General features: G+C 47.8%; 2 protein-coding genes across 2 annotated transcripts; one reads left to right on the top strand and one right to left on the bottom strand.

Moving 5' to 3' along the window:
- Positions 1-5,346: 5,346 nt before the first annotated feature.
- Positions 5,347-19,755, top strand: hid1b (HID1 domain containing b). The gene is made up of 19 exons (XM_084456381.1): positions 5,347-5,464; positions 6,483-6,632; positions 7,346-7,516; positions 9,310-9,423; positions 11,713-11,822; positions 11,991-12,107; positions 13,182-13,419; positions 14,074-14,130; positions 14,485-14,625; positions 15,252-15,342; positions 15,542-15,693; positions 15,961-16,039; positions 16,158-16,322; positions 16,797-17,030; positions 17,323-17,510; positions 17,730-17,819; positions 18,732-18,823; positions 19,010-19,168; positions 19,473-19,755. Exons 1-19 carry the CDS (start codon positions 5,399-5,401, stop codon positions 19,534-19,536), a joined length of 2,478 nt encoding a protein of 825 aa, XP_084312507.1. The 5' UTR covers positions 5,347-5,398; the 3' UTR covers positions 19,537-19,755.
- A 1,816-nt stretch (positions 19,756-21,571) lies between these two features.
- LOC311323814 (proton channel OTOP3-like) lies at positions 21,572-25,425 on the bottom strand (the record flags this gene model as incomplete). The annotated part of the gene is made up of 8 exons (XM_084456111.1): positions 21,572-21,742; positions 21,980-22,156; positions 22,356-22,757; positions 23,448-23,737; positions 24,117-24,253; positions 24,385-24,443; positions 24,542-24,678; positions 25,038-25,425. The coding sequence occupies 8 exons, from the start codon at positions 25,423-25,425 to the stop codon at positions 21,572-21,574; spliced, it is 1,761 nt and encodes a 586-aa protein (XP_084312237.1).
- Positions 25,426-26,032: the final 607 nt, after the last annotated feature.

The raw sequence follows: 26,032 nt of genomic DNA on the forward strand, positions 1-26,032 counted from the left end.
GAGTGATAAACATTATCTAACATTATCTGAAGAGAGGTTTGCAAATGTGTTAAAATGTCCCAAAAAAATCTGTAGGCTAATTTCCACAATTTACTAGTGAGTGTGCCCCAGAAACACTGAAAATGACCAGGCTTCCACTCTGGAACAACAGTAGCCTAGTGGAAGCTAGCCACTTTGGAACTTCAGGTAGCCCCACTACACGCGTTACTTCCGCATTCCACGATTACAGCAAAGAAAGCAAAGAAAACCCTCTTTGATAGAAATCTATCATGGGAGTGTCGCAACTCTCTCAACGGGTCTGATCCATGGATGTATTTCATTTCAAACCTTTATTTCAACTCGTTAGACACTGAGGTTTCCCTCATTTTTTGGGCCTCATTTATCATTGAGGTAGGCCTACGCCTTCTTTTACACGGGAATTTACACGCTCTTTGATAAATGAGGCCCCTGGACATAATAAAGCAGTTGTTTTTACAAATGCAAACACACCAACAGACTTTGCATAACATAAAAACGAACATCGCTTTAGCATCCATGATTATTAGAGCACGTCAGAGGAGCAAACACACTGTAAACAAAGGTCGCACACCTGACACAATGCATTTTCTGTCTCATACATGACGTAAATCTTCGTCTTCCTCTGTTTACATGCAGTGGAAATAACAGAGTTTTCCTGAATCTCCACTTTGGCCGGAGTTTTTATAACATTAGTTTTCAGTGGGGTAAAACCTCCGTTTACGTGTAAACGACAGACGCATATAAATATTCCCAGATCCCCGGCTACGTGTAAACAAGACTTCGCGGGTTTTGTGTAAATGTACCTAGGCAATGAAAAAAACAATGTCCAATTGTGTGGGAAACACTGATGACGTCTTATTCGAAACGTTTGTTCGGTCTGGTCGCCTCAATGTGAAGAGTGGAGGCTCCATGGATGTATTAATAGAACAGGGCGACTAAATATACGCCCTTTTTGGTTGATAGATCGCGTTGTTGGGGCGGAAGAGTGCGTACCAGGGTTGCCAGATTGGTGTGATGTTTTCCAGCCCAATGAGTGCTCAAAATCCGCCGAATGTGATAAAAAAAACGCCCAAATATTATAGTATATAATATATAGCAGTGCATGCTAAGAAAAATGACTTTCAGTTGAAATACACACGCCTACACATATGTCACACACACAGCCTACGACAGAGAGAAAGTTGCCTAATCCCATCAAATAGTCAAAGAAATGATAATGCAGGCAACAAATTATAATAACACATGATAAGCATGGCTATATCATGAACAGAGGAACGGCGGTGCTGCGGTCATAGACAAGAGAGCAACTCAAGATAACAAGATGACAAGCTAGATTTAAGCTTTAGTGGTGACAAGAAACCGCAGAATGTGACAAGTGGACTAGGCTACACAACTTCCAATGGTAGGCCTATATAACCACCTGTATAACCACCCATGAATAGCCTGCCTGCTCGCCTACAATAACCGAGTCAGGAGTGTGATACTCAGGCAGGCAAGCAGGCAGGCAAGCAGGCAGAGACACAAGTAGGCTAATGAATCACTCAATGATGCGACATCCAGAAACACCTGCTGTATAGTATTAAGTAAAAATGTCTTACCGTCACGCCGAACAGGCCAGGAGTCCATTCCAACTAACGTAACTCGTCAATGTAAAACTATGTACATGTGGTGAACTTGCTAATTAGCAAGTATTAATAGATGGTTGAGTCAAAGCTCCCCAACAACAGTCGGGGAGGGTGGAACGTTGCAGCCGTCAAACCGCTCCGTTAGACCGAGCGCACGTCCATGCGAGCAGAAAGCAGCGGTAATCCCATGCAATTTCTGGCATCATCTTTAGCGTCACTTGGGAAAATTCTCTCTCCACATGAGCATTTGATATGGGCAGAGTGAGCAATATGATTGCGCCAAGTGCCACATCCTGAAAGCACAGATTTCCTCCGGCATCTTTAAAGGCCTCTACCTCCAGCCAAAAGGCATCGATGCGGTGATCATGACAGAAACCTGCTGATCCCACATCCCCAAATTGGCATCTTTAGGTTTCTTCGGGGGTAGCTAGCTAGATTTGACTCCGACCTTCTCCTTGACCGTGTGAATCAATGCATTGAACAGGGAGAGCTCCCTCGCCCCTATTGGACAGGTGCACATCTCCCACCCTATTAACATCATTGGATAAAATCGAAACGTCTGTCCCGCCAGTTTAACATTTTTTTTTATTTTTTTTTAAACGCCCGCCCAATGCTATTTTTTCCAGCCCAACCGCCCAATGCTATTTTTTCCGGCCAAACGTGATCAAAAGAAGCCCAATTGGGCGTGAACCCGCCCAATCTGGCAACACTGGTGCGTACGCCAGAAATCCCGGAAAATACCGTGTAAAAAAAGGCGTACCTCAATGATAAATGAGGCCCCTGATTGGTCAAGTCACGCCTCAGGAGACACGTCACCGTGGAAACCAATGCAGCTGCTTAAGCTGTGCTTCATAGCCATGGATGTATTAATAGAACACACGCACAATTAATGCTGATGATCATTCAATGATGATGTCACAGCTTTCATCTATGACATCATAGAACAATCATAGCCATATAAAAGACAGCAAATAAGTAAAGATCCATCACACATTCCGTCTCCTCCTGGAGTGCATTCACCATTAATTTCCTGTGAACATTTCAGACTTTCCTGATGGCTTTTCGGCATTTAAAGCTTCTCATTGGAGTTGCTCTCTTGGTGGCTGCGGCCAAGATCGGTCCTTCGGACATCAAGGCCTTCAGAGACACCCTGATGTCTCTCACTGTGCCTGACCAGTGGGCTGCCTCTCCGCCCACTAGAACGGACCGCGTCTTCATCACCCACGACTGCCACTTACTGGACCATGACGACGGCCGCTTCGCTGGTCTTCAAACGGGGACAGAGACGCCCGACGCCCAGCAGATGGCCGACGCCCAGCAGATGGAGACCAGCATGTTCTGGGTCTGGGACCTGTTAGCTAAGACCTTTGCGACAAAGAACACCAACGCCCACCAGAGGACGAGAGTAGCCCTGGTCATCCCCATGATCGAAACACCGACAAGTGTCAGCGCTTTGGACAGCGGTGCACAGAAGAAGACCGGCGGGTTCTGGGACTTCTCAGCTAAGACCTCGGCTAAAATATTCCTTGCTGTGGGAGTTACGTTCCTAGGAGCAGCAATGTTCTGCCTTCTGCGAGGAATTCATTAGGGCCAGTCCTCCAGGTAAACTGGGGCAGCATGGAGGGGACTGAGGAGGTGCAGACTGGCCAATAGGAGGAGACTGACAGAAACCTCTGATATTTTCTTTTTTGTTTGTTGTAATAGTTTAATAAAAGTGTCAAAATGTATAGGGTATCTGTTTTTGAGGCTTTGTTGTACCCTAGGCTTACTAAATGGGCTCTGGTAGCCTAGGGAGAAAGAGAGAGGGAGAGAGAGACCTGTGGTATTTGGATTTGTGGTACTTGAACTTGTGTCTGCGTTGCTGGCTTGCCATCATGGATGTATTAATAGCTTATAGCTTGCCATACTCACCAACCTTGGGACCTCAGAAATAGGGAGCATTTCCAAACCAAATTGCGGGGGGGGGGGGGGGGGGGGCATTAAAAGCATTACAAATTAGACATTAAAAGCATTAAAACTAAATGTGAAACATTATATATATATATATATATAGGTGTGTGTGTGTATGTGTGTGTGTATGGAGCAATTGTTTTTAATGTCCACAATATGTAAAATGAGAGCACAGAACAGACCCACTGAGTGGTTTGGCTGGGGAGGATGAGAAGAGGGAGAGGAGGAGGGGGTGGGAAAGGGATGAGGAAGAACAGTGAAATAAATGAACAATGTGATGGCAACAAATATGTCTTGGTACAAAAATGTACTTAGCCTATGTATACTAAACTAACAAAAAAAAGAGCAACAGCAGTATGTTCATCATCACATAAAAATAACACACTGATTTATTTGAGCTGTTCTTATTAAAAAAGAATGCTTTGTCAGTTGAAGTTGCAATCCAGAGGAGGTGTAGGCCAAAGCAACTTCACCCACTCCGGATTGTTGCTACAAGGGACCGCAAGATATTTCTTAAAAAAAGGTAATTTCCCAAAGTGGATAAATGACATGTTTGGGTGTTTTCAGTCAACGTTGGCGTTGACCGCTTCTAGCTATCGAATGGCCGACTGGTGTAAGATGGATAGCCTAACGTTAGAGAGATAAATGTAGTCTATGGTTATGTTAATAAAGCTAACAATGATGTTGTAACATGCATGCAGCACTGCCGATCTTAACGATTGATTCATTATTACCATGGATCGGTATTGGGATTGATCAAGGGCGAATGTGAAATAGCAGCCAGGAACTCAGCGGGTTATCCGAGATGCGGTAGCCGCGGCCAAAGCTCCTGCTGGCGGGGAGTGAAGCTCTTCAACTCGCCGGTCACTGGCTCCCTGGAGGAATTTAGCCTGGCTGCAATAACGTTATCGCGAACGGAATGAATACCATCTACAAGCAAACAAAACATATTCAGTTATATTTAACCTGTTAAAACTAAGATGCCTGGATGAAAAAATAATTTCTCCAATGGATATATTTTACAAAAACAGGTTAATATGCAAGCCGGTTTTCATTGCCAAATCAAAGCGGGGAGAGCCGAGAGAGCCGGGAACGTGCGTCTACATTTTACATAAACGTGAACTTTTTCGTGGACGCGCGTCGGACAGAAAAGCTCAACTGCGCAAGTACAAAAGTCACCGGAAATAGCCAAAAGACTACAAATCTAGCCAAGATGGCGCGGTTCAATAGGCCTTCACTTTAGATTTCGAATCCTGGGGGCTTGGGGGAGGCTCACTACTTTCTTCAATGAAAGTCATTTTTCATGGCCTACAGCGCCACCCAGAGGATTATTCAGGTAAAGAAGAGTCCACTTAGTGTGATTGACCTTCCTCGGTGTCACACTTGGAGTCACTATTGTTCTTTTGTCGAAGGAAAGAATCAAGACTGAGTGTGCAGTCTAGGTTATGTGTAAAGATTAAGAAAAATGATTATGAAGAAGAAGAAGATGGTGATGGTGATGATGATCAGTGGACAAAAGTAGATTTATCCTTGTGACAGCCTACTGAAGTTTCAGCAGACTGCAAACTGGAGTTCTGCTAATTTGTAATTGGCAAAGGCTTCAAGTGAATGTAAATAGCAAATGTGTACACTTGGATCCAGGACGTCGTCTTTCCTGGATCCTGGAAGTCGTCTTTCCTGGATCCTGTTTAGCTCAAATCCTATCGTTCCTAGTGACTGAGCAGCTGTCAGGTGGATGAGGAGGAGATTATCACCGATTCACAGACAGGCGCTTCCACTCAAGCAAGCCTAGTTGTTTGTGTAAAATGGGCAACGCCGACTCCAAACTTCACTTCAGAAAAGCGGTGATCCAGCTCACAACAAAAACTCAGGTTCGTTTCGCGAGAAGCGTTTGGTTCATGCGCTTAAGGTAGTTTTCTAAATGGATTTCTGAAAGATAAAAATCGAAGTTCCGAGTGCCAGATGGTAGGATCCACAAGTTGCAGCCTGACAGCCTACATGGATGTCGCATAATGAAATGGTGGCTGTCCGTCCAGGGAAAATATTTCACTCGTTGGAGTAAGATTCTGCTATTAAATGTGTTTATTCTAGGCTATTGCTAGACTAATGGCTTTATTGAATTGACCGTTAGACATGTTAAGCTTCTTTTTCGCCGGACCTGAATAGGAGTCTTTAATTATAGCCTAGCATTATGCTTATTTTACTATAATTAATTAAAATATTAGGCTACATTGTAATGTTACAGGAGGCTACTTTTTTTTTAAATAGTAGCTCATTTGTAGCGTTCAATAGCAGGTGCATTCATTTTAAGGTAGACCAAGCTCTCGGCTGTAGGCTACATGAATTCCAGGTCTCAATTGGTGGTGCTCATTCCAGAAAAAAGGGTCTGTTACTCTTTTATAGTCAATGTGTTTCTCTTTTGTAGTATATTATAGGGGATATAACATGATCTGTAAAGGTAGTCTACCATATGTGACTGACACGCTCAAAAGCGTCATATTTAAGGTACACTGGAGGAGATCAACAGAAGAAAAAACAACTAGTCATTACATAGTTAGGCTACTTGATAATTGTAGTGGACATGTGATATCATTAAAGTCTGCCATTCTGTGTTTCTAATAATGGTTTCTGTCTTAACAATAGTTCCAGCACTCCCCAGCCAAGCCAGCCTATGAATAATATATGACTTAATAGCAGCATTTACAAACCCTGTGCTCTTCATAGAGGGGGTTATGTAAGAGCTGTGGACTAAATGACGTCTGGGTTTAGATGAGGTTGTGTGGTGGTGTGTACGTCGAAGCTCCTTCTCTCCGAAGCCGTGTTGTGGGGAACGTGTTGCAGTGGGAAACAGACCCAGAACCCAGATGTGTGTTGTCCCGTCTTCCCCAGCCAGTGGAAGCTACCGACGACGCCTTCTGGGACCAGTTCTGGGCCGACACCGCCACCACGGTCCAGGACGTGTTCGCTCTGGTGCCCGCGGCCGAGATCCGGGCCGTCAGGGAGGAGTCCCCCTCAAACCTGGCAACCCTCTGCTACAAGGTAAATGCACATCATCCTCCGGGGTGAGTTCTGCGCCGTTTTCCCATGTATCGCTTCACTAGAGTATTTGAAGACGAGGAGCATCAGCAGGAACCAGATGTGTATAATAAAAATGTGTAGCTTTGTCTCCCTCTCCAGCCGTTCCCTAGAGCCCAGGTTTACTTAAAGCCTCTCTTGGATACAGTGAGTTTAAAAGGAATGTTAGTGTTTGTGGTTCCCACGTCGTGGCTCGTCCCTGTAAGGGGGTGGAAGGCAGGCAGTAGATGGGTTATAGTGTAAATGTAATTGTACTCCTGTGCCTTATTGGTCTGTAATTGTAATGAATGAAAGAATGAGAAAACGAGTCTGTGTCGCCTCTTGTGTTTTTGTGTTAGTGGACACATGCATGCATGTGTAACCGAGTGAAACGTGGAGTAGCTGGTGAAACTCACTCCTCAAAGGAGCGCTGACAGTCCCTCCAAGAGGGAAGTCCTTATTGGCATAACTGTCAGCTTGTCCGCCTCCGGACTACGTGGGAGACCTGTGCTCTATTCCCCCCACTCCCGTTTCATGCCGAAACGTAATGGGTTACACATGTTATGGTAATCTGACTTGAGTGTTATGTGGCCTTGTACAGTTGGTACAGAATATATGAGGAAGATGGGCATTTTTGTTCACATGCAGTGTGTGTGTATGTGTTTGACTAATAGCTTACACACCTCTGTCTGTTCCAGGCCGTGGAGAAGCTAGTCCAGGGGGCGGACTCCGGCTGCCCGTCCGACAAGGAGAGACAGGTGGTCCTCAACTGCACCCGCCTGCTCACGCGCATCCTGCCCTACATCTTCGAGGACGCTGACTGGAGAGGGTTCTTCTGGTCCACGGTGCCCGGTGCCGGGAGAGCTGGGGTAAAGATACAGTACACACAGATACCGGGCCGCTGTCCTAGTAGGTCGTCCAATGACCGCAAGGTCGGCGGCGGGCTCGAATCCCAGCTCCTCCTGTCCACATGTGGAAGTGTCCATGGCGCTTACTGTATATAAGTGCAGTCCATTTACTGTGTAGCGGACACGGCATAGAGCTGAGGTCTGGTGTAACCCCTGGGTCGCGACCTCCCGCTGATGTCGTGGGGTGCAGCTTTCCCGGTCCTGCCGTGGAGAGCTGTACTGTATCACTTTGAGGCTGGAATTTGGGGATTTATGAGGATGTGGTCACCGTTTTTCTTCATTTAAAGTCGCACAGAAATGAAAAAAGCATTCTGTCCCATTTTGGTTCACATAATTGGTCATAGTGTCCACCTATTCAATGATGTATGCCAAAAAAATTCTACTTTTGTTGTAATCTTATATAAAAGTAAATAATTTCTTACTTCCTTGAAAATGGTAGGTCACGTGCAATTACGACAACAGGTACCTTTAGATTTTAAGCCAATAATCTCACAACATCCATCCGTCAATCAACGCTATCCTTCTATCGAATCTGTCTAAAGTTCTTAAAACCTGTCCACTTGTCAATGTTCCAATCAAATTCTCTAAACATTACGTCCCACCCTCATAGCTTGTTTGCGTCGGAAATACGTCAAACTACGGAAGTTAGATGATCTCAAATGACCGTTTCTTTGCGACTTTAAAGACTAATTTGGGTCTCCCTCCTCCTCAGCCCCCCCGTGGGAACACGGTGATGAACTGCTCCACTTAATCTTTAAGAGGAGAGAGAGACGACTCCTCTCCTCCGGGGAGAGGGGATGAACAGATCACTCGCCATTACGACGCAATCCTGCTGCCTGTGAACTCCAAGACTGTTCTCCCCACCTGCCGCTCCTGGCAGACGCACGAGCCAAACGCTTAAGTGATTGAACGTATTTCAAGTAGCATCTCCACCCGGTCTGACTTAACTTTGTTGGCGACAAATACCAGTTCTAATCTCTGTAGTTCCAGAAGGGAGGTGATCGTCTTGTGGAAGGTAGTTAAGGCTTGTCAGAGGGATTGTAATGGGAAAGGAATGTTGTTAGGAAGCACTCCTCCTTTGTTTGTAATAAGGTAACTAATCAAACAGGGTTCTTTTGTACTTTTCCGCCATCGCTGCTACTGGCCTTGTTTACGCTCAACTGTTCATGCCCTGAGAAATGTCCCAGCATGCACTGCACTCAACAGTACTGGACCAGCAGACAAGAGGAAGGGCATTCTTTCTCAGCAAGGATTGATCTATCAGCACAGGGGTTCAGCTTTGTGGAGATCATCGTGTCTGGGCTCCCCCCCCCCCCACACCCAGAGCTGTCCCTAATGCTGCAGCTGGCTGGCGGTGCGGTAGCTGAGCTGTCTGGGAGCAGAGCTTCCAGAGCAGGGGTCGGGAGGTGTAAGATTAGCCCTGGTGCTGAGGTGAGGTCACCGTTACCCCCCCCTATGTCTGCTGCGAGCCAGGCTGGGCTGGCTCTCGTGTTACCCAGCCTACAGAGACCGACAGACTGAACACTGCTCATATTGTCTCTCTCCCGTCACTCCGCTGGTGGAATTGGTAGAGGTATTGAATAACCTTTAATTAAAGCGTCAGACGGGGGGGTGAACGAGAACTGCGCTGGGAATCGGCGAGGGAGGGGGCGTGGCGTGGGCGTGGTCCTTCTACACAGGCAGTAGCTGTATCCCTGAACGGTTAGTGTCCAGGTTGGTAGCCAGGACCCTGAACGGTTGGTGTCCCCCAGCAGGACAAAGGTGGTGACGATGGGGGCCGCCCTCTGGCTGAGTCTCTGCTGATGGCCGTAGCTGACCTGCTCTTCTGTCCCGACTTCACTGTCCAGAGACACAAGAACGCTGGCCCGGTGAGTCCGCTACAACCCCCCCCCCTACCACCCCACCGCCAAGCTCTCCTCCACCTCCCTCTCCTCCCCTCCACCCCTCTCCTCCACCTCCCTCACCTCCCCTCCACCCCTCTCCTCCACCTCCCTCTCCTCCCCTCCACCCCTCTCCTCCACCTCCCTCTCCTCCCCTCCACCCCTCTCCTCCACCTCCCTCTCCTCCCCTCCACCCCTCTCCTCCACCTCCCTCTCCTGTCCTCTACCTCTCCTCCCCCTCCCTCTCCTCCACCTCCACCTCCACCTCCACCTCCTTTCCTCTTCTTCACCTCCTCTCCCCCACCTCCTCCCCTCTCCTCCATCCCTCCTTTCTGGCGCACATACGAGCGGGCCCCAGAGCAGACCCTGCAGCTGGACTACGGCCAGCATTCACCATCCAATTGTGGGGAAATTACCTTTGCAGCCCGGAGCTGAATCCACTCCGTGACAAATGAGTAACAACAAATATTATTCAGCCCATTAATGAGACAGCTAAATGGTTCCTGTAATGTTGTGGTAGTCTGAAAAGGTCTCCCTCGGCGAGCTGAAAAGCCTGAAGAATGCGCGCGGGGGTGTTTAGCTGGTGATATTTACTTGGATGCGGACTCCCCTGGGTCATGTCAATATCAGCACAAAACACTACAGCTGCAGTGGAGGCATCATGCTGGACTGTAGTGGCTTCACTGTTGTTGTGCCCTGTGGCGTTCACCTGATGGAACCGTTAGCTCCTTCACACACACACACGTATACACTCCCCACAGAGCAGACTGCCTGACAGAGTTAATGAGTGACTCTAACCCCGCTGTGTGTGTGTGAGAGAGAGATACTGTAGAGAGAGAGAGAGAGAGAGGTAGAGAGAGAGGTAGAGAGAGAGAGAGGTAGAGGTAGAGAGAGAGAGAGAGAGAGGTATAGAGAGAGAGAGAGGTAGAGAGAGAGAGAGAGGTAGAGAGAGAGGTAGAGAGAGAGAGAGGTAGAGAGAGAGGTAGAGAGAGAGAGAGAGGTAGAGAGAGAGGTAGAGAGAGAGAGGTGTGGTCTGCGCTCATGTTTGTGAACTGGGCTGAGGGGAGAGCACTCCTTAATCCACTGAGCAAACACCGACGGTGTCTCTGGCTGCGTGGAGGAGGAGGTGGAAGAAAATGGCTGCCCATCTGACCCTCCAGATGACCCCCCCCCCCCTCCCTACCCGCCCGCCAAGCCATGGAAATGTCACACGCAGCCAGTGGAGTGTGTGAGAAACGGTGTCACGTAGAGTGGAGAATAGCCAGGAGCTGTGTTTGTCCCTACTGCCTCAAGGACTCGCTAATCACACACAAGTGTACACACAAACACACACACACGTCAGGCACGCACGCGCGCACACACACACGCACACGCGCGCGCACACACACACACACACACACACACACACACATACACACACACACATACGCACACACACACACACACACCTGCTGTTTGAAAGGCACACTTTCTAGGCCTTGTTCCTTGTTGATTAGATGCTGGAGGCAACGTAGTGAACTACCTACCTGACTTGTACCTAACCCAACTGTCATTGCTTGTGAAGATCAAGCTTGTGGTCACAGTGAAATGTATTCAAATGGCTACCATAGTTATCTCTGCAGAGATGTCATAAGTGGGTAGTATCAGCTGAGTGGAAGAACATGTGAACACTGCCTCACTGTAGCACTTTGCAAAGACAAAAATGGCTGCCAACACCGGCCACTGACACCTACAGTAAGCGCTGTGTGTCCTCTCCTGGTTCGAGAGCAGAGGCACTGTACTGTACACATCCCATGATCCCCTCTGTCCCACATCATCCAACCCTGACCTTCTCCGCCCGCACCCCAACCTCACAGGACCCTGGCTATGACCCGTGAGTCCCGGTCTGGTACACACACACACACACACACACACACACACACGTGAGCGTGAATATGCGTCCTCTGAGACCGGCTCCTCGGTTGACCTCCTCCCTAGCTCATGGCAGCCGGTCAGCCGGTCATTAGTGATAAGACCCTGGGCGTTCTGTCATGCAGCACAGGACCCAGGCCTCTCTGCCCTCCCAGCCCCTCTGCCCCCCCCCCCCCCCCACCCCCCACCCTGCTACTAATAAACACACTCCACCATGTCCTTAGTGACTCGCATAACAATTCTAGCAGCTTTACACACGGCTGCAGTGACTCCTGTTTCCATTATTAGTTGAACGAAGCATGACGCGAGCACTGATGTGGAAACGAGATTGGTTGAAGGTCGTCTCTTCTGTCCTCCTGTGTCCAGGACTCGGCGGAGGAGGACATGCAGTCCATAGACAGCTGTGAGTACATCTGGGAGGCCGGCGTGGGCTTCGCTCAGCCCCCCCCCCTCAACTACATCCACGACCTCAACAGGTGAGCCAGCCAACAGCGCTCTCCCTCCCTCTCTCTCACTCTCTTTCCCCCTCCCTCCCTCTCTCTGTCTCTTTCCCCCTCCCTCCCTCTCTCTGTCTCTCTCTCTTTATCTCTCCACCTTGGGTGGATAGCCAGCTGGTTTGATAGTTTGTTGTACTCCGTGTTCAGGACTGAGCTACTGAAGCTGCTGCTCACCTGTTTCTCTGAGGCCATGTACCTGCCCCCCTCCTTCGACAGCAACATTCTCAACCCTTGGGTGACTTTCTTCTGCTCCACAGACAACAGGTAACTCACTCACACACACACAGACACACACACACACACACACACACTTCTAACGCATGCACACACACACACACACACACACATACACACACACTTCTAACGCATGAACACACACACACACACACACACGCACCTCTAACACAAACTCACACACATACACACACACAAATAGTTTATGTCCACATAAATAGAAATACAAAGGACATCAACTTTAACAATGTCAGACATTAGCAGTTAGTCAGTTGCATACAATAAGTGCCTAGTTGGCAATCACAGTTACATACAGTACACACAAATCAAACTTTATTTGAATAGCGCATATCATACACAGAGGCAACACGAATGCGCTTTACAAAAAGTGGGGATGGATATGGATCCTACCCCTACATATTCCAGAGGGGAGCAAAAACCAGTTCACCCAAGGGGCCGAAATAGGTGAGCTGTAAAAATTCTTCCCTGACCTCTCTTAATGAGACGATCGAGCAAGCTCCTGGAAAATGTTTGTCTATTGGCTAAGAACATTTACAGAGCAATAAACATGGGTTAAATACTTCATTGGAGAGACACGACTATCAGTAGAGTTGATAAATAGTTACGGAGATGTTGCTGGTAGGCAAAATATGATATTTAAGTGTATCATATACTAAGGCAGGCAGGCCTCCTAAAGCATAGTAAACTAGGTACAGTACAGCTACTAAGCAGAAGTAGGGAGACAGAAAGCAGAGAGCCAAGAATAAAAAGTGAGGGGGTGGGGGGGGGGGGAGGGGGAGTGTGACTTGATAGGGACTGCTGGCGACACAAGATGATGACAATGACAGGTCGACAGGACACAGTAGCCTACTTCCTGGGTGTAGAAAACAGCACCTCCTCCATATTGAGCGGCTCCCAGTAAGGGCTGAAAATGAGCAGTACCTTGCTAACCGCGTGGCCCTTCTCCTAGGGAGCCCGGCCATCTGAAGGCCCCTCACAACCAGCTTGTGCACATGACCCAGACCGCCAAATATGAACATACGCACGCACATGCGCTCGCACACACGCACACACACACACAACTAACACATGCACCCCTCCCAGACACGCCCTGCCTCTCTTCACCTCGCTGCTCAACGTGGTGTGTGCCTACGACCCGGTGGGCTACGGCTTCCCCTACAACCACCTGCTGGTCACCGACCACCGCGAGCAGCTGGTGGAGCACGCCGTCCAGATCCTCATCGTCACGCTGGAGCACGAGGCCGGGCCCTCCCCCGCCGCCGCCGCCCTCCACGCCATGGACCCCTCCTCTGGCTCCTCCTCCGCCATGGACGACCAGGAGGTGAGACGCACCGGGGTGTCTGGACTATCAGCGTGTTTCTGGACTCGCATTGTTGAACATATTTTCTTGAACTCAAGAGTTCTACTTCTAGTCAGTCTTTGAATAAATATTCCAGAGGCCAATGTGCATTTAGGTCATTTTAATTGGAAGCTTACGCGTATGCTTAACCTCCCAAGAACTGTAAACAAAGAAATACAGTGTGGTGCAGAGACACAAACAGATATACCAAGACCCCAAAGAGACATCATCATCAGTCCCTCCCAGTCATTCCTTATCTATTTTATTGCCTGCACATCCTCTCCTATCCCCCAGAACAGGCACTTATTCCTCCAAGTCACCACTTTCAACCATACATGGTCTCTCTCCTACAACCAGTGCCGCTAAAAATTTTGGGCCCTATGAAAGAATATAATATTGGGCCCCCCAAACCTAGACCTTAATAATACTGATGATGATGATGATGATGATGAAGATAATAATAATAGTTTATGGGGGGCTCTGTCAGTGCAGACTGCAGAGCCCTTGGAATCATCCTAACTTCCCCCCCCTTACGGCTCCCCTGCCTACAACATACCGACTGCTTTGGAAAGTACTCCAGACCTTGATGATGTCGTGTGGTTTGTTCACTGAACAGTTTTCTCCTCCTTTCCTCAGCCTGCGGGACCGGAGAACCTTTTTGTGAACTACCTGTCCAGAATCCACAGGGAGGAGGTGAGAGACAGCCATAGATAGACCAGAGACGGCCACTGTGGTGGGAAGGCTCTGGAAACCATAGATTTGGGCACTGTGGTGTGTGTCTGTGTGTGTTTACTGTGTGTTTACTCTGTGTGTTTACTGTGTGTGTGTTTACTGTGTGTGTGACTGTGCATGTGCATATGTGTGTGTGTGTGTGTGTGTGTGTGTAAGAGGTGTCTCTGGAGGACAGAACATAGACAGTCACTGTGGTGGGACAGATGCCAAGAATGTCCAGCATAGATCAGAGTAAAGAATATACATCAGAGTAAAGAATGCACTGAAGAGTACAACATATAAGTGGACTGTTTCTCTGTCTGTCCCCCCCTCCAGGACTTCGGCTTCATCCTGAAGGGCATGGCCAGGCTGCTGACCAACCCCCTGGTCCAGACCTACCTGCCCAACTCCACCAAGAAGATTCAGTTCCACCAGGAGCTGCTGGTGCTCTTCTGGAAGCTCTGCGACTTCAACAAGGTCTGGAGCTCTCAACGCCTTTCAGCTGTCCTGATTAAGGATGGGATGGGAAAGCTGTGTCCTGATTAAGGGCAAAAGAGAAAGAGTGGCATCCCCTGTCTATCATTATACAGTATGACCGCCCGTATATGGTCATGTTTTTCCATTTGTTAAAGGTGCAGTATGCAGTTTGTGTTTCAGCGTTGTGATTGCGTGTGAGAGCTGACTAGAAACTGTATATGTGTGTGTGTGTGTGTGTTTCAGTGTTGTGATTGCGTGTGAGAGCTGACTAGAAACTGTATATGTGTGTGTGTGTGTATGTGTGTGTGTGTGTTTCAGCGTTGTGATTGCGTTGAGAGCTTACTAGAAACTATATATGTGTGTGTGTGTGTTTCAGCGTTGTGATTGCGTGTGAGAGCTGACTAGAAACTGTAGGCCTATATGTGTGTGTGTGTGTTTCAGTGTTGTGATTGCGTGTGAGAGCTGACTAGAAACTGTATATGTGTGTGTGTGTGTGTGTGTGTGTTTCAGCGTTGTGATTACGTGTGAGAGCTGACTAGAAACTGTATGTGTGTGTGTGGATGTGTGTGTGTTTCAGCGTTGTGATTGTGTGTGAGAGCTGACTAGAAACGGTGTGTGTGTTTCAGAAGTTCCTGTTCTTTGTTCTGAAGAGCAGCGATGTACTGGACCTCCTGGTGCCCATCCTGTTCTTCCTCAACGATGCCCGAGCAGACCAGTGTGAGTCATACCGCCCTGTGTGCGTTTCCTGTGTGTGTGTGTACAGTAACAGTATATGTGCACATTACAGTATGTGCATGCATGTGTGCTTGTGTTTTGCTCTGAAATGCTCTGAAAAAGGCCCTTTCTCCCTGTGTGTGTGCTTGTGTGTGTGTGTGCGTGCATGCTCATGTGTGTGTGTGTGTGTGTGTGTGTGCAGCTCGTGTGGGGCTCATGCACATCGGTGTGTTCATCCTGCTGCTGCTGAGCGGGGAGAGGAACTTTGGCGTGCGTCTGAACAAGCCCTACGCCGACCGCGTGCCCATGGACATCCCCGTGTTCACCGGGACCCACGCCGACCTGCTCATCGTGGTGAGCCCTCCCTAGACCCCTTAACGGGATAACACAGTGGTTGGACGTGACACATGCCAATTATCTTTAGGTAACATCAAAGTGAATATTGTCCATACATGTTATTGTCCCATTATTTTACTATAAAACTGCTGTGTTATTGTCCTGTCATTTTACTATAAAACAGCTGTGAAACTGTCAGTCAGATATGAACTGAACGAATGAACGCCAGTGTAGAGGGCTGTCGATACAACCGGCTGGAACGCTTGTCTCCTTGTAACTGACTAGATCTTCCACAAGATCATCACCAGCGGACACCAGCGTCTGCAGCCCCTGTTCGACTGCCTGCTCACAATCATAGTGAACGGTGAGTGTGGGTGTAAATATTCCAGCGCGCTGCCATATCGCCACCTGCTGGCTGAACGAGCACGCTGCAGTGTCCGGGGTCGACGGCTGACTCAGCGCTCCCTCCCACCCTTCAACAGTGTCTCCGTACCTGAAGAGCCTGTCCATGGTGACGGCCAGCAAGCTGCTCCACCTGCTGGAGGCCTTCTCCACCACCTGGTTCCTCTTCTCCGCTTCCCAGAACCACCACCTGGTCTTCTTCTTGCTGGAGGCCTTCAACAACATCATTCAGTACCAGTTTGATGGTAGGATGGGGCAGGTTTTTAATGTTGACAGTTACTGTATATTGCATGAATATAATTATTTTCCAGGTGGATTCTTGGACAAAGATTAAGCTTCTGGACTAAAGCCAGTGTGACTCTGTGCGATCTCGATTTTCTGATAATTCACGCAGTCGTAGAGAAATCTAGAGAAATAATCATTGCTCCGGGGCTTGTTGTCGGCTCTCCATTTCTACGACTGCACAGATCACAGCACAAGCCGTCATGGCTGACAGCGTTTACAGTGCGGGCGCGCACGTCGCCAGGTCCGATCGGATCTGGGGTGGTATGACTGAAACCTTCGCTCGTGCGGTGTGTGAGGGGGTTCGGCGACATTACCGATTTTCTAAATCGCACAGCGTGTATCCCCGTCTTTAATCTCATTATTCTCACTTTTTGGACACTAGTCCGTAAAGACTGTCATTACAACTCTTCTCTCGCACTGTGCTTGTGCTTCAGGCAACTATAACCTGGTGTACGCCATCATCCGCAAGCGCAGCATCTTCCACCAGCTCGCCAACCTGCCCTGCGACCAGGCCGCCATCCAGAAGGCCCTGCACAGGAGGAAGAAGGCGGCTGCGGCCACAGGCATCAGCCGCACCAGCTCCCAGGAGACGGTCTCCATGGAGGGCTCCCGGCCGGCCGTCCCGGCTGAGCCCGGCACCCTCAAGGCCAGCCTGGTGGCCACGCCAGGTCCCGTACGCCCCTCCCATCCCCCGCTGGGTTCTGTATGCATGGGCATCAAGACTCCCATTGGATTTACTGACTCAGGCGATTACAGATATTCTATAGCTGAAAGAATATCACATTATCCTTTTGTGTTCTCCAAATCTCTGATTAGGGGTCTAGTATGTATTAGGGATCCATCTGGAGCACCTTTGGTTTGGTTTTCCAACTAAGGGCCATGTTTTCTGTGGGGGAAAAACATGTTTGCCGTGTTGTTTTGTATAAAAACATATGTTTACCATGTTGTTTGACCATGTAGGCATTGACAAGCTGACAGAGAAGTCTCAGGTGTCTGAAAACGGGACCATGGTGGCGCTGCAACACGAACTCTCTCTCCAGACCCCTGCCAACCACAGCGGGCGCACACACTCTCTCCAGACGGCTGCTGACCACAGCGGGATAGAAGGGCCCAGCGACACCGAGTCCAACTCTGGGAGAGATAGTGAGGTGAGGGCTTCTGTTCAGACTAGTTTAGTTTAGACTGGAGTGAACACCCCTGTGTAGTGTAGTGTACTGTTTGGGAATACGATGCATCAAGAGTACTGAAACCAGATTATGATTCCATTATGAGAGTATTCAAATTGTGTTACCTGTTATGTCATGGTTTTAATTAAAGTCCAGTGGTTTTGAGTCAAGTGACCACAGTGATTCCCGTCATCCTGTCAGGAGGTCTTCCAGTCAGAGTCGGGGTCGACGAGGAGTCGTCTGTCGAGTGTGCCGTCGTCAGCAACATACTGGAACCCCTCTCCTGATTGGGTAACCGTCCCGTCAGTCACGTTTAGCCCTTATCTCTGGCAAACCTCATCAAAAAAGCACTGAGCGACTGAAATATGATTGAATCCATTGCAATAGCGGGGTTAGAAATGGCATGGAAGCACCGATCCTGTGTCGTATGATTGTGTCTCCTTGTGTTAATGCTGTGTGGATTCTACCAGTGTTGGTCTGGTGTGCTGTGTTTAGGTGTTCTAACAGTGTTGGTCTGGTGTGCTGTGTTTAGGTGCTCTAACGGTGTTGATCTGGTGTGCTGTGTTTAGGTGTTCTAACAGTGTTGGTCTGGTGTGCTGTGTTTAGGTGTTCTACCAGTGTTGATCTGGTGTGCTGTATTTAGGTGTTCTAACAGTGTTGATCGGGTGTGTTGTGTTTAGGTGTTCTAACAGTGTTGATCTGGTGTGCTGTGTTTAGGTGTTCTAACAGTGTTGGTCTGGTGTGCTGTGTTTAGGTGCTCTAACAGTGTTGGTCTGGTGTGCTGTGTTTAGGTGCTCTAACAGTGTTGGTCTGGTGTGCTGTGTTTAGGTGTTCTAACAGTGTTGATCTGGTGTGCTGTGTTTAGGTGCTCTAACAGTGTTGGTCTGGTGTGCTGTGTTTAGGTGCTCTAACAGTGTTGATCTGGTGTGCTGTGTTTAGGTGTTCTAACAGTGTTGGTCTGGTGTGCTGTGTTTAGGTGCTCTAACAGTGTTGATCTGGTGTGCTGTGTTTAGGTGCTCTAACAGTGTTGGTCTGGTGTGCTGTGTTTAGGTGCTCTAACAGTGTTGGTCTGGTGTGCTGTGTTTAGGTGTTCTAACAGTGTTGGTCTGGTGTGCTGTGTTTGGGTGCTCTAACAGTGTTGATCTGGTCTGGTGTGCTGTGTTTAGGTACTCTAACAGTGTTGGTCTGGTGTGCTGTGTTTAGGTGCTCTCCTGGAAGACCAAGCTTCCCCTGCAGACCATCATGCGTCTGTTACAGGTGCTGGTCCCGCAGGTGGAGAAGATCTGCATAGACAAGTAAGACCCAGACGGCTTTAACAGAGGACAGGTGTGGCGGGCAGATCTGTATGGATGGTGGGATTGTATGGATGGTGGGATTGTATGGATGGTGGGATTTTCATTGTGGTAACTAGAGGAGGATTTAGAGGATGTCAGTGAATTTTGACAACAGATTGTGTGTGTGTGTGTGTGTGTCTTCTCAAGGGGCCTGACGGATGAGTCTGAGATCCTGAAGTTCCTCCAGCACGGCACGCTGGTGGGCCTGCTGCCCGTCCCCCACCCCATCCTGATCAGGAAGTACCAGGCCAACGCCGGCACTGCCATGTGGTTCCGCACCTACATGTGGGGGGTCGTCTACTTACGGTGAGCACAGCAGCATAAATGTACGATTCTACAGGCTTTGAAGTAACGCATGCTTAAACGTGGGTGTGGTATTGATGAGTAATTAGTTAGTGATCATTATAGTTGACAAATTAGGTATTTTAAGGAATAGGTAATGGTATTATTATGTGCGACAGTGTGGACACAGATTGTAACAGCTGGTCTGTTTATACACCTGCCGTGTCACACGTCGTGAATTGGTTTTGGTTGTCATGGTACCCCACTGGGGTTGGAATTTTAACAATGACATGATTTCCCCCCCTTCCCGGGGCTCTTGTTGCCATAGAAATGTGGATCCCCCTATCTGGTATGACACGGACGTCAGACTATTCGAGATCCAGAGGGTTTAGTGGAGGTGTTGGACTGGGGCTGTCTGCCTGCCTCCTCCTCCACGACCAGTCAGATCCAGCACCACTGCACCACGGCCAGAGGGACAGAAGATTGTACGTGCCACAAATGTATAGATTACATGTATTTCTTACCAACCCCTGGGATACCATAAAGCTTTTCAATAAAGGACTTCTACTTAATTGGGTTTGCTTCTCGTCAAGTACAGTAGAATATGCCAAATCGCCCTTCAATTCTGTACCCTCCATCTATAGGTAGCTACTGTAGATTTATTAATGTGAGGGTATTAGATAAAATTGAATTTTATCTAAATTATTTCTTTTGCAATATGTCTTTGTAGCTCTCTTTGTCTCCTTTTCTTTTATCTCTGAAAAAGTTACATTTTTAATATTTGAAGTGCTCGAAGTAGAGAATGACAGAGAAGCGATTATCTGAATAAAGGATCCAACTTGAAGAAGCCACTCATGTCTGTGATGAAATGGACTTTGAAGTGAACTGACAAAAATAGAGAGACAGGAGTCTCTGCGAATGTATTCCTTTGTGTGAGAAGCAGGCCAAGTGTATTGAGGAGTGAATGAAGTGTGGTGTGTCGTCCTTGACTATATTTCATTTACATTTCTACGGTGGACAGAGAATGATTATGTTTCATGCTGAATGTTGAAGGTATTTTACACAGAAATGTGTAATGAGTATTTTTGTGAAATATATAATGTACCATAATGATTGATTGATTGATTTTATTTCCGTGTCACGCACCAATTGGTGCCCTTCCCATATGGGCTTAGAATTGCTTACTACAAAACAAAAATAGGTTTACCAATTTAGACATTTAAAGACAATTAAAAGCATCATCAGCTTGTGAGATTCAGGTATACATATGGTTCCGAGCTGTTAGTTCTCTTTAATAAGGATATATGGGCAAAGTTTAGGCCAAATATCGGCTGCCCATTTCTCCTTATATGGCAGAAAAGGTTTGTTTTTAAATTGAGATACGTCACATGGTAATCTGTTTCTGAGCACATACTGAAGATCACTTTGATAGAAAATAGACCAAATTTCTCGAGCCCATGGATTGTTGTGAGTGAGATCCCAGTTGAACACTTTTTTGTTTATCCTATCCTCTGGCATTTTAATCAGTCTGTTCCATAAGTGTACCCTTTCACCTTTATGACTAACTGCACAAGGTTCCCAAACCAGATGAACATGTTTGAGTCAGTTTGTGCACACCAAGGAAGCAACGAATTGCCCTGTTCTGAGTGTTGTTACTTTGGAAGCCGCATAGTCACAAGACACACACTGGATTTATACAGCACCCTATAGACTTTTAGTTTGTTCAGCACTGACCCTCTACCTGCAGAATCAGCAAGTGATTTAATGTTCAAAACATTCATCAAATGTAAAACCATTATATTTATTATAAAGCCATGTGTAGGACAGTGGGGATGACCCAAAAGAAAAGTTATACACACTTCTCTGCAAGCCATTCTTTCTAAAATGAACAATCTGGGTCTTCTCTTAATTTAATGCTAGTCTCCATTTAGTAAACCATAAATTAACAATATTCAGTATGTCCTGGAGGTCATCTTCTGTTTCAGCAAGGTGAACTATGCAGCATATAACAGAATGCCCAAAAATATATCTGCCTCTTTAATACCAAGTTTAGAGTCTTATATCTGTACTAGGGATAAATCATTAACATATAGGGCAAATAAAGTAGATGTCTCTCTGCTTTACACCATAAAGGGTTGGGAACCAGTCAGTCCTAAAGCCATTAGCCTGTGCTCATGCTACTGGGGACTGATAAGGAGCTTTAATTGCATCATATAATTTTCCATCAGTTCTCATACTTATCATTTTACAATTATGACCACATTCAATTCTTTATTGGATCCACATGGTGAAGAAATTAAATTAGTCCAATTTTAACATCTAAAGTTCCCACCTTTAAACTGACAATTTCCACATTTTTAATTTAATTTTAATCGTTTTAATTTAAATGAATTCATTTTTAATGTAACTTTTAATTTAACCCAACCCTCAGGCAGCGATGAGCAGCTCCATCAGAGCGCCTACTGAGTGCATCCTATAGAAGACCCCCAGGGGCTGGCCCAGGTTGACCAGGACGAACCAGGCAGAGAACCCAAAGAACTGCTTCCCCAAGCCGTTCTCAAACTGGGGGTGGGCTCCGAACGCAGGGATGACCCACAGCTGAGCAGGGAGGGAGAAGTGACATGTCATGACACTGGTGGATGAACAGGGCTTCATCACTGTCTAAACTGTACTGTACATGGCAATAGTGTGTGTGTGTGTGGGTGTGTGTGTGTGTGTGTGTGTGTGTGTGTGTGTGCATGTGTGTGTGTGTGTGTGTGTGTGTGTGTCCCCTCCCCAGGGGACTAATGGTTTAGCCCACCGTAGCTTTACTTACCACGATGACTCGTGACTTACCATGATGTTGGAGAGGATGAGGAATGTGCAGATCTCCTGCGTGGCTCTCTTGGTCCAGGGCTTCTGATCATCCTCTCCCTGGTCACCAGGAGAGGCTGGCACTGCCTGTCCTCTCTCTAGCAACGAGCTGCCCGTTGTTTTATCCGCCTCTCTCATCTCCCCCTGGTTCTTCTTAAGCTTTGGAACAGGAGAGTTTTGTTTTACTGAATCTTTCAACTTTAACTTTTCTCAAAGCAAATTCCTAGGATGTGTAAACTACCTGTACAATAAACTGATTCTGATTATTCCTCCGTTAACGCACTTAAGAAATGAAACCGGTTTTAAAGACTGATTTTTTTGCAATTAGCATTGCTGTTCCCCAACTAGGAATACCTGCCTTGAATATGCGGCTCTTCCATCTGCCTGTCTTCTTGGCGAGCGCCAGGCTGGGGTGTCTGTGGAGACCCTCGATGATGAAGATATTCTGCAGCAGGAGCTCCAGCAGGCTGAGGAGGGAGTAGGAAAGGTCCAGGCTTCCCAGATGCCTGCTGGTCCCGACAGCCAGGGCGGCCACCAGGGAGAAGTACGACAGCGCCAGCTGGCCCATGGCGGCCGCCACCAACAGGAGCACGTCCAGCCTGCGTGTGGGGTTGTCCCCCGCCTCCTGGGCCCTCCTCTCCAGCTTGTGGACTAGTATGCCTGCCAGGCAGCAGAGGGACATGATGGGCATCACCGCCAGGTGGAACCCATAGAACATGAGGAAGGCAGCGTCACGGTGCTGCTGCTGTCTCACCCATACCTAGAATAGAACAGAATAGAGCAGAATAGAACAGAACAGAACAGAACAGAACAGAACAGAATAGAATAGAATAGAATAGAATAGAACAGAACAGAACAGAACAGAATATAATACAATAGAACATAATAGAACAGATTATAATAGAACAGAATAGAACAGAATAGAATACAATAGAACAGAATAGAATAGAACAGATTATAATAGAACAGAATACAACAGAATAGAATAGAATAGAATGTTTAATTTGAATATAAAAGTAGTACAGGTACAGGTACATTGGAATTCTTGTCATTGCTTGTCCTTACAGTAACTTATCAGCACTCATTCCAGTCCTAGGTATGTAGCTAGTCATTTTAAGGTTCCCAAACTGGCAATTTACTATCCAAAGTCTAGCAGTATGTCAGTTTTATCAAATTGATCCTCATCTACATATCCCATCTAATCATGGGCGACTGTGTCCTTGATATAGGCAGTGCAATTAAATAACATTCAAGGATACAGTTGTACAGAGTCAGTTGTTGTTGTCTATTGCATAGGCAACAGTCAATTGTTTTTGTCTATTGTATAGGCAAGGAGTTCAACTATTCAAGTGTCGTCATGTGTTGGTTCAAGTGATCGGGTGTACAGTAGTACAGAGACAGTTGTTGTCTACTGTACAGACAAGGTGCAGACAAGGTGCATGGTGCTCACCTGGTACAGGAGGAAAATGGTCACCCCCACCACGAGGACCAAGCTGCCTAGCAGGGGGCCCAGTAGGATCCCGGCTTGGTGGACGATGCGCAGGGTGAGCTTCTGGGCATGGTGGGGGGGGTGGGACCCGGGGCTCACCCTCCGACCCACGTTCTTCCACATGATGTAGAGCATGCAGCCGGCCATCAGATAGTACTCCATCTCGAAGGGGTACAGAACCTCGAAGCCCTTGCGGAAGGCCAGGCAGGCTGTGTGTGCACTGCACTGGCATCTGATCGAGTTGATCAAACCTAAAATCAAAACACGAAGATGATATCTACTTGTATCAGGTCTCTCTTGAGAACGAGGCCCTGTGTATCAATAAGATTACCTGTCTAAATAAAGGTTAAATAAAAATGATAAATAAACAGGAGGACAGGACTGAGACAGTAGAACCATGACAGTGTAAACGCATATGTAACCGACTGAATCGTGAGTCCTCATAAACCCTCACGGAGTGAGTCCGAGGTAGTAGTACCGAGTAGCTGGTAAGCTCACTCCTCAAAAGGAGCGCTGACAGTCCCTCCAAGAGGGACGTCCCTAGTAGCGCAACGGTCGTGCGTCCACCTCGCAAGCGGAAGATCCCGCCCCGGGCGAGCCCTTAACATGGGTGACACATACAGTACGTACTCGAGTTCTCTGAACTGTCAGGCAGCGTTATGTTCCTGTCCTGCTTCTCCATCTCTATCTCCAGATGCACCGTGTCCTCCGTGACCGCGTTCAGCCACAGCAGGAGGTCCGCACTGAGGGTGACCATGAGCCCAGACCTGGTCACGCAAGAACACGCACACGTACGATTAGACAAACATCGTGCATAGTCAAGGCAAAATTCCTCTATGACCTCTGAAAAAAACAAAACAAAACAAAATGATGGATCCATGTTTGAGATGGGAGGCACCTGGTCATGGTCTTGTGCTTGTGAATGCAGTCTTTGGAGTGGGCCCAGAGTAAATATGTCTGTGGGGAAACACAGAAGAGAAAGACTTTACTCAAGACTCCTAAAAAAACAACAGTCAGAGGGGCCTGTAAGGCCAGTAAGGATTGATTTTGATCACCTGCAGCCCTAGAAAGGGAGCCTCCAGGAATGGGGACACGACTTTGACGGCCGGCGTACACCGGCTCATCATGACGGAGTAGCCCATCCTGAAGACGTGCAGCAGTAGACTGAAGACTGCGAACAGCATGAGGACCACTGGCGGGGGAGAGACCCCACACACACAGTTAGTCTGTATACAAAACGACAGTATGAACCTTTCACACAATTAGTCTGCGTACAAAACTATGAACCTTTCACACAATTAGTCTGCATACAAAATTATGAACCTTTCACACAATTCGTCTGTATACAAAACTATGAACCTTTCAGGAGAGATAGAAGAACAGCGTTTCAGGAGCTATTCTGTCACTATGTTATCATACACTGGGGTGGCTGTGGCTCTCGACTATTTATTTCTTAATTCTTAGAATAAATCCGCGACAACAGTCACTGAACATCACAAGCCCCTGGAGGTCAGGGTGTTAGGTGTGCTGTTGTAAAAGGTTTTAGCCTACCTGTGACTGTGACCCCCCCAGCGTGGTGATCCGTGTGCGGGGAGGTGCCGGGTTGTCTCCTGGACCAGAGCAGGTACCACAGCATCCAGGCCACGCTGAGCGCCATCAGCAACAGCATGAACAGCTGCGGCTCCTGGTGCTTCAGGTCCCGGGGGTTGAAGGCCTGGCCGGCCACCAGCGCCGCCCCCAGCAGCACCACGTTCAGCCCCAGCAGCCCCGAGAGCAGTCGGCTGCCGCTGGGGGCCCACACCAGGACCGGGTCTGGGTCCGGAGCAGCCCAGTCCACCAGGCCCGGGTCCTCCCGCTGGTTCTTGGGCTCCTCCTCCTCCTCCTGGCTGTTCTGAGGCACCCCAGTTCCCCAGGAGGACACGCCCAGGTCTGCGAGCATCGTCCCGGTTTTAGTGTCAGGTTCTGACTTCATGCCGAATCAGACGTGACTCTTTTCTGTTTCTCTGTCCTTGGTTTTCCTGGCCTGAGCGTCTCACCCTCTCTCTCTCTCTCTCTCTCTCCGTCTTTCTCAGACGGCGTGCTCGGAATCTCTCTCGCTCTCTCTACCCGTCCCTCATAATGCTTAATGCTGAACTTCAGAGTCTCAGGACGCTAAGTGCATGTACTTTAGAACCCGTGGGAGCAGTTCCTTTCCAATTCAAATCATTCACCACGCCCACTCTATTCATCATCACTGCATGACTCAAAACAGCAGACGCACACATACCTGAGTTCTCCATGTAACCTGAGGCTTGGTTTAAGCCTCCTGTTTACTTATGCTGTGTTATCATTTTTGTTCAAAGTCAGCTATGGTGCAATGAGTGGAGTCCTATCCCCATGACATTCCCTTTCTCCACAATAAAGAACACAACTCTAAAGAGAGAGGACATTGATACCACAATACTTTCAGACTACTTTCAACCTGCATTTAGAGCTGGACTAGTACCATTATGTGTGTTTGAGATATAGGCTACTGAAGTAACTCTGCTGGTGTTTGAGCAGTCTGT

The sequence above is a fragment of the Borostomias antarcticus genome, assembly GCF_949987555.1.
Source record: "Borostomias antarcticus genome assembly, chromosome: 22".
Taxonomy (NCBI): Eukaryota; Metazoa; Chordata; class Actinopteri; order Stomiiformes; family Stomiidae; genus Borostomias; species Borostomias antarcticus.

What these genes read in the sequence shown, in the direction of transcription:
- hid1b (XM_084456381.1), top strand. Translation starts at nt 5,399, where the DNA reads ATGGGCAACGCCGACTCCAAACTTCACTTCAGAAAAGCGGTGATCCAG. An exon ending in GACACAAGAACGCTGGCCCG is followed by an intron (nt 9,424 to 11,712) that starts GTGAGTCCGCTA and finishes TCCTGTGTCCAG; the next exon opens with GACTCGGCGGAGGAGGACAT. An exon ending in CCGCCATGGACGACCAGGAG is followed by an intron (nt 13,420 to 14,073) that starts GTGAGACGCACC and finishes TCCTTTCCTCAG; the next exon opens with CCTGCGGGACCGGAGAACCT.